This window comes from Jaculus jaculus, chromosome 1 (assembly GCF_020740685.1).
Source record: "Jaculus jaculus isolate mJacJac1 chromosome 1, mJacJac1.mat.Y.cur, whole genome shotgun sequence".
Classification (NCBI taxonomy): Eukaryota; Metazoa; Chordata; class Mammalia; order Rodentia; family Dipodidae; genus Jaculus; species Jaculus jaculus.
In genome coordinates, this window is record NC_059102.1 from 333,017,155 (window position 1) to 333,025,499 (window position 8,345).

The 8,345-nt window shown below is 43.9% G+C and overlaps 1 protein-coding gene across 1 annotated transcript; it reads right to left on the minus strand.

The window, feature by feature from the left end:
• Positions 1–1,338: 1,338 nt before the first annotated feature.
• On the minus strand, positions 1,339–7,895 carry Slc30a1 (solute carrier family 30 member 1). Its single transcript, XM_045138898.1, has 2 exons — positions 7,280–7,895; positions 1,339–5,950 (listed from the first exon to the last, which is right to left on the minus strand). Exons 1-2 carry the CDS (start codon positions 7,893–7,895, stop codon positions 5,049–5,051), a joined length of 1,518 nt encoding a protein of 505 aa, XP_044994833.1. The 3' UTR covers positions 1,339–5,048.
• Positions 7,896–8,345: the final 450 nt, after the last annotated feature.

The window sequence follows — 8,345 nt, forward strand, 5'->3', positions numbered from 1 at the left end:
ATTCCCAGTAGTCATCAAACATCTTTAAGCACCTCGTAAGTGGATGCTGTCTTGGGTCATCTCCTGAGGAAATAAAGATGGGGAAACAAAGCCCTGACCTCAGTTCATAAACTAGAAGGAAACAGGTTAAGCAAATTCAAGTGTCATAAGAGTTTTAAAAGGCCAAGATGCTATCGGGGTACGTAAATATGAGTATCAATTCTGTAGTCTCGGAAATTTCCTTTGAAACCTGACTTGATTTTCCTCCATATTTTCATCTAATTCTAAAGCAACAGCTCCCACCAACTATACACAATACAGCGCACAGAGCTGTTTTAGGGAAGATGGGCAAGTACTTCGTGAAAAACCCTATCATTCCAGTAATTCTTGTTTGACAAATCCAGTTAAGTTGACCTAGGGGTAATGTTAAGATGCTATTATTATGGCTATGCATTGAGCTCAGCCATGTGACATTAGAATGTAGAAGGGTGTGTGCGGAGAAATGAGGGCTCTGCAGATGTGGACATATGCCTGTGGGAGCTGGTTTGGTCTCACTGCTGAGCAACTGGGAAGCTAATTTCCTTTCCTGCCTTGCCTTGACCATAACCAATTCCGAATTTAGCATGCACAGTACTTCTCACCTTCTCATTTATCCACTGAAGAACTGATGGTAGCTTCTCCCTATAAAGCCAAACTCAAAGGGGCCAACGTGACACATTTACCCTTCTTTTATGTATGGTCCCTCCCCTCAGCACCCAGGCCCCAGCCCTTATCCTGGTCTATCATTCCTTGCCTCCCAATTCCACTCCATCTTAAGCTACCTTTTTATCAGATGTCTAACCTTTCTTTGGGTTACTTACTGTATTTCTTGGTTCCCTTGCATATTTATTTACTGCAATTTGTTGTCAATTGACTTTTTTCAACTATTATCTCCCAGCCAGAAGTACAAGTTCTGGAAATGTTTTGTCACACTAATGTGCCATCTACCTTTCAGGTTAAAGCTTTGGGAGTCATACAGGTATAAGCTATCTAATTTCATTAGTAACTATGCTTACTACTCAAATACAGGAACTATCAAGATCACGATAAGCATACTTGTACCATCTACAGACTTAATGCTTATCACCAAACCATTCTCAGAGTCCCCAAGCAGTTACTGGGTAACTTTGCAGTGAGCCCTTTCAATGTCAAGTTTTCAAGTTCGGCCCATGCTTTTTTCCCACACCATTGTCTTATAACCTGCTCCACACACTAGGAACATTTGTGTTAAACTCTGGTTTCCCTTTCAATACCTGAAATCCGTTTCTTTCACATGACTCACCCTAGCATAGAAGGGGAGGCCACACACACAGAACAACGTAGATATTAAAATTAGTTTATTTTCTACTTTTAATAAATGAGAAGAAACACAGTAGTCTGTCTCATAGAATATCTATAATACATAACAATCCATAAAGCCTCACGGTGAGGTAGGAACAGCTTTGGAAAATAACACACAGTCATGAACGTACAGAACGCTGGGTTAAACGTGGCAGCACTGAAGACGGTGTCTGCACCTGCACTCAATGAGATGAGGGACAGCTGCGTCAAGCTGGGCTAGGTCTGGCCCGACAGACAGGCGACACAGACACGCAACACACCGGAAGTTTTATAAAGAATCACAGGATACAATGATACACTTCATTGTGCTGTTTCAAGGCAGATCCATAACATGGCAATTTGCGTCGTTTTATATATAACTACTTATTAATTCTATGTTACATTCTCTTCAGTATCTTTTGGTCAGACACTGAACCATAAAATTTTTGGTTTAAAAGTTTAAACTAATATACAAAAGGCTCTTGTGCCAGTGAAAATGACTGCTAGGTACTCCAGAGCTTGTTAGTAAAACACAACAGCAGCATCACCAGATGTGGGCAGAGCTGCATCAAAATCGTGCTTTTATGATCCCCGCCCCTGCAGAGACGCTGAAGCACTGCTCGACACAGTCCCGATGAAAAAGACAAGCGAGCCTTCCGCCTTCCCAGGACTTAACACTGTTTAATCACTTACCTGAAACTCAGCACTAAAATAAATAATGTTTATCTTGTAGGATTACTCCCCATATTTGTGTGTGTGAACATCTTAAGACAGCAGGTTAATGACATTTGTTATTCAAATGATATCTGCTTATAAAACAGTACAAATACTTAATACCAGTTAACCTACCAAACACTTCACATTAGGTTCCATGGGTCTTTCAAAAATGCAAAATAGCAAATTGCTAACAAGACACAAACATGTTAACATAGCCTCCTACCTATGTGATTTTTCCAAGGTGCAGTTGATAGAAAATTTTTCCCATTCAAATTGCACACCTTAGGATAAAAGTTATTTAGCATTTTTTTTCTAAAAAGTGTAAAAATAAATAAAGCCTTTTTAAATGTACTAGTTCATACTTTCACAATGCATATACCCTCCAGAAAAGAAAATAAAACCAAAACAAAAAATCCTATAAGGTACAAGTTGACAACAGAGAATGAAATCTCTCATTCTAAGGCTAAATGTGGCTTGGAAAAAAAAAAATCTGGTTGATTTTGCTTCAAGTACGTGCAGCCCCTCCTCACTCAACCTCAGAAAAATAGGCTTCTCAATATGTATGCTACACTGATGGTGCTCAGATATAAAAGAGCCACAGGAGAGATGCAAGTCTTAAACTAATGCAGTGTTACAGAACAGCATACTCAAACAATGGGTTTGTCTCTAAGAATTCAAGATATTCCCTTCGTTTCTTTTATGAAACAGTCTATTTTAGAAAAGACACTTAAATCCCACAACACTTAAATATAAAAGCATGTTTCTTTTTTTTCTTAAATGTAATGCTAATATAGCTAAAAATGGGTTAGAAAGTGCATTGTAAAGAAATAAATAATTCTCTGCTAACACTCAAAAGGTAGTCAGTGCCCATTGATTCTGCTATTACAAAGTCCTTTGAAGAAAGAAAATTCAATGGTACCAGTTTTTTACATAGAAGTTACTTTAAAATTATGAAAAGCGAAATAACTAAAACCAAAGCACTTCTGAAAAATAAAACATAGCCCTTGTCCCATGCTTATATACCACTTTTGAAGACCCTCATTCAGGCAATGTCTTATACATAAGTGTTACACTACCTGTATGATACAGATTCTCAGAGCATTTCTAAAGAAAAGTTCATTGAATGTATTTTACAGTTATCCTATGGTATCACTGCTGAAATGTTTATAACAATGTTTCAAGATCTTAATAAAATGCTTGGTAAGGTGTTAAGTTAGGAATGTACATGATACAGGACAACTGTAGCTTTTTCTCTTGTTTAGCCAGGAAGATCCCTCAATTTCATGTTTAAAAACAAAACAAAAACTCAAACCTTTTTGCAATATCTAAAATTATCACCAGTTAAGGAGCTGAATTACAAATTAGACAAGAATTATTAAACGACCAAGATGTACTGCAAATTGGCAGGTTACAGATTTAGCCCATCATAATAAATGAGCTTACAAGCCATGTTCCTAAAATTATCTTTCTCATCACAAAAATCAGCTGTTCTTAAATAGACCTATTGCCAGCAACAGGCTTATACTAGGGAGAAAACACACCATCTACCACAAAAAAGCATCCCTTCAAAAAGTAACTGTAATATCCCAACAATTTCATTAAGATTATTAAGCAATGAATTATTTCAAATCCCAAAAGTAGTCAGCTATAAAAGTTAATGAAGTAGTAGTCAGAATACTTTGTTCCTAGAAAAATAGAGCTATACATGATAACTGATATTAAGTCACTCTTGAGGACAAAAATCTACATCTTTTCACAAAGCATAACCCTTCTCTATCAAGAAAAATATAACTTAAAATGCCCTCAGATATTTGTGTTAGATTTGAACTCTGGAGCAGAGCAGTAACGGCTGGCTTCCTGGGTGGACACCATGACCTCTTGGAAAATAAGCCACAGGTGGAAGAACTGACCAATGTCAAGACCCAATGATTTACAGGATGGATTTTTCCTTAATTCTTAAATTTTGCTTCCTAAAACTTTAGTAGCCAAATTGTACTAACCATCCGATATTTCCTATCAAAGTCTCTTTGCAAAACACAAGAATTGATTGTTGTGTTTGAAGAGATATTTAAATTCATTCATGATTGGTCATCATGAAAGGAAAGCTTTAAGACATTCACAATTTAAAAGATTACATTAATAGCTTTTGTTTAGCAAGCTAAAACTAAGTCAACATCTTCAAAAATATATTCTTTGAAGTAACCTTCAGCTCAATAAGAATCTTTCAAAGAAAGTAATGCTGGTGAACATGTCTGTGTTTTAGATTAACTTTGGTAGAAAAAAAAAAGGTTGAAACTCTCACAATAATATCAACATACAATTATCTAAATGTTTAATTTGGTAAGCTTTCTTCCCTGCTTTTACTCCCTACATGCCCTAATAAGTGTAAACTGTAATTCATTTTGTGAACTATCTCTCTATGTATTGGATTAACATTCAGCAGTATAGAATGCAGGCTAGTAACTAATTTCATTTCCTCCTAATAACCATGAGTCACTTTTAAAATATGCTGCCATTATGCTATGTAATGATCTCAAAGGGCAAGCAAATATTACCTAAAACGTCAAAGGAAATAAACTTGATGATTTTAAAAGTCTAGCAATTATAATTCTAAGAAAGTGTAACAATGGGGGGAAAGAAAAGCAGAAAAATTCCAGTAATAATTTTATTTATCCCCCTAATTTTTATCACCGGGAATCAAATGTCATTATGTCATATAAAGTTTATATTACTTTAAACAAAAATGTAACATAGTGTTAAAACTGGCTTTCAAAACTTGTTACGGCATAGCTGTACTCGGCACTAACAGTCAAAGTTGTGATACAGAACTCTTGTGATGCAGCTGCTTTGTGTTCCTACAAAACAGAGCTCAACTGTGTAACCAACCAGATGAGGACTTCAATTACACTACTTGGCAAACCTAGAATTTCAATGGAGTCTATTTTCTCTTGCAGTTTAAAAGCAAAAGTCAAATATCACATCTTTTTCGAGACTCACAAAGATGATTCGGGTTGTTTATTTGGCACATTTTTAATCTCTATCACCACAGCCGGGAGGCCATCAGCCTTAGTCCTCCTGGGCTTCTTCTCCAGACTGTTACTAAGTTCCAGACAGGAAAGGCTGACTGCTGAAGCCTTTTCTGCATCCTTTCCAGAATGGGTTTGTGGCCGTGTCCCACAACACTGCTTCAAAGCACACTGAGTTCGGCAGGCAAGCTCACATGGGGCTACACTTGAATCAGAGCCTACACTAGCAAATTCAGGCTGGATGGTGGTAGCGTGAATTCCGTGATTGTGAAAAACATCTTTAATGGTTTTAGCCACCTGCATGTATGATGTTGGGTCTTCACATTTTATGTGGGCAGTGGCAATGATTCTGCTTCCAGCAAGTTGCCAAACATGTAATTCGTGAACTTCCTCAACTCCTTCAACATCTCGAAGTTCTTTTACCAAATTTCTGATATCAATTTGTTTAGGAACAGTTTGCAGAAGAATAAGCGCAGACTCCTTGAGTAATGGGTAAGTTGTGTAAAGAAGGATACAAACCATTATAACACAAAGAGTTGGATCTAAATAAAGCACCCAGCAAGGCCCAGCCTCCTCAAATGTTACCTGAGTACTATTAATCATGTCCACAAATGCTCTGCAGGGATCAGGAAAACATGGGTTCACACAAAAGGTCTTTTCAGAACAACCTTTCCAAGAAAAGTAAAAGACCAAGGCATTCACTACTACAATCACGGAACCCAAGGCATCTCCGAGAACATGCAGAAAAACTCCTCGCATGTTAAGTTGTCCGGGTCGGTCCTCTTCGGATTCCCGCTGATCAGGTTCTCCGATAAGATTCCCATTCACTTGTACTTCCACTGGGTCATCACTTCTGGATTTCTCTGGCTCTACAATGAAATGAAACATTTTTAAAATCAAATACACTTATAATATTTATATAACTATCCTTGTCTAATTCCTTTCAAGCAGTGAGGGCGACATTTTTTTCATAATGCATAATAAAAGTGTGCTCAGAGCAATTTAATATGAATTGATACTCTGGGAACAAGCCAAAACATAACAGCCAGGGGTAAATTAAGTCATGATTACTGTGTCTCCCCTCTCCTTTCTACCTAGCCACCCCGTTCCTCCCCTTGAAAAACTAAGTGTATGTTTTCGAAGTGGATGGGGGGGGCTCTCTATTTTTTGGCATAAAAAAAGGACAACATGAAACTGAAAGCTATCACCCACTAAATGCAGCTGTAAGTTTACTGGTGCCTGGTTTGACATGGAACTCTTTATATGAAGTGTCAGTCAAGTAGAATGCCTGAGGAAACCATTTTTAACTCCTAAATGTTTGCCATGAATACAACAGCCTCCTGGGAGAAGGGTGAAAACCTGCAAATCAACAATCACAGAGACAACCATCCACAAAGCTGGAGGGAAGTCCAACCGTACATCCGAGTAGCTTAATTTTCTCTGGAAGAACACCTTGCCAAGCAAGGGGAATGAACGGAAGCCCAGATTAAGCAAGCCCTTTCTATGAACACATATGCTAACTTCACTAATATGCACTTGGAGAGCTGTTTCTGTAGTATGATTTAAATGGCACACGAGGTGTCCACATCTTTGAACTTGGCTAGCACTGACAGATTGTTTTTTCACTCCCTTTTCAACACTTTCCCCATTGCCGTCAAGGGCACGTAGGTTTAGCATGCCAAGCGTTCATTAGGAATATGAGAGGAAGACATTAGCATCACTCTTGGAACCACTTTGAAAAGGAGTCCATGTGGAACGTGCCCAGACAGGTCCCTGAGCCTGTGATTTTCAGGACTGGGGGTCAATTAACTGCAACCTACACCTCCGCTCATAAAGGCAGCCGGTAGCTGGGGTTTCTATGGTCTGAATGCGTCGTTACAGAACTTGTTCAGCGGGCACAAGCACCACTTTGGCAACGCAAGTTTCCCAACACCCGCCAAGCAAGGACACGCGTGGACGGAGGGGTTCCCCGCATCCCAAGAGGACCGCGGGAGCGGGCAGGCGGTGATTCTCATCCCACGCTCGCCACAGCCGGACGAGGGTCCCGAGCGGGCGGGCGGGCAGCGCGGCGACAGTCACCCCCCACCCCGGCGGACGGGCGGGCGCGGGGCGTGGCCCGGGCGGCGCGGGCCCGCGCTCGGCTCCTTCCCGGCCTCCCCCCGTCCCTTCGCTCGCTCCCTGGACGGCCGGCTCCTCACCTGCCGGGTCCACCTTGAGCCCGTTGGAGTTGCTGGCGTTGCCCACCAGGGTGTTGGTCTCCTCGTGGTCGGTGGCCGCGGGGCCGCCCGGGGCCGAGTGCACGTCGGCGGGCGGACTGCGGCCGCCCTTGCCGCGCACGCCCTTGGCCAGGTGTCCGTGGCCGGCGTGCGAGTGTCCGTGCCCCGCGCCCTGGCCGAGGCCGCTGTGGTGGTGGAAGAGGCAGAGCCCCAGCACGTTGACCAGCAGCCCGGCCACGCCGACGCCGAACACCACCAGCGGCTGCTGCATCTCGTGCGGCTCGATGAAGCGCTCGACGGCCTCGAGCAGGATGGCGAAGCACAGGCCGGTGAGGAAGATGGCGTTCACCAGCGCGCCCATCACCTCGGCGCGGATCCAGCCGAACGTGTTCTTCTGCGTGGCGTGGGTCCTGCGGGCGAAGCGCTCGGCCACCAGCGCCACGACGAGCGCCAGCACGTCCGACAGCATGTGGAAGGAGTCGGAGAGCATGGCCAGCGACGCGGTGACGCGGCTCACCACCACCTCCAGCACCATGAACATGAAGGTCAGCAGCAGCATGCACAGCAGCCGGCCGCGGTTGCGACCCCAGCACCCCATGGCGGCGGCGGGCGCGGAGCGGACGGGGACGGGGACAGAGACGGCCGAAGCCCGCGGTCAGGCGGCCGCGGCGCGCAGCTCCTCAGGCGGCGCCGCTCGTCGGCGAGGCCTGGAGCCGGGGCGGGCGGGCTGCGGGCGGCTCGGCGCGGAAGGGGCCGAGCATCGGAGGACGCTCCCTCGCGGGGCTCCGGCGCTGCGGACGCACGGGGACCCCGCGGCTGAAGCGCTCCGGAGGCGGCGGCCGTGGCGAGGGCGCTCCGCTCGGCTCGCTCTCCCGGCCGGCGCCTTCTCCGCCTCCCCCCGCCTTTGCAGACGGTTTACAAAAAAACTTTGCTTTGCACTCGGAACCCCCGTTTTCACACGGACCCGAGCGTGACAAGGCCTCCCCGCCCCGCCCCCTGGCCCGGCTCGCTCTCTCATTGGTCAGGATATCCTCACGACAGCCGGCTC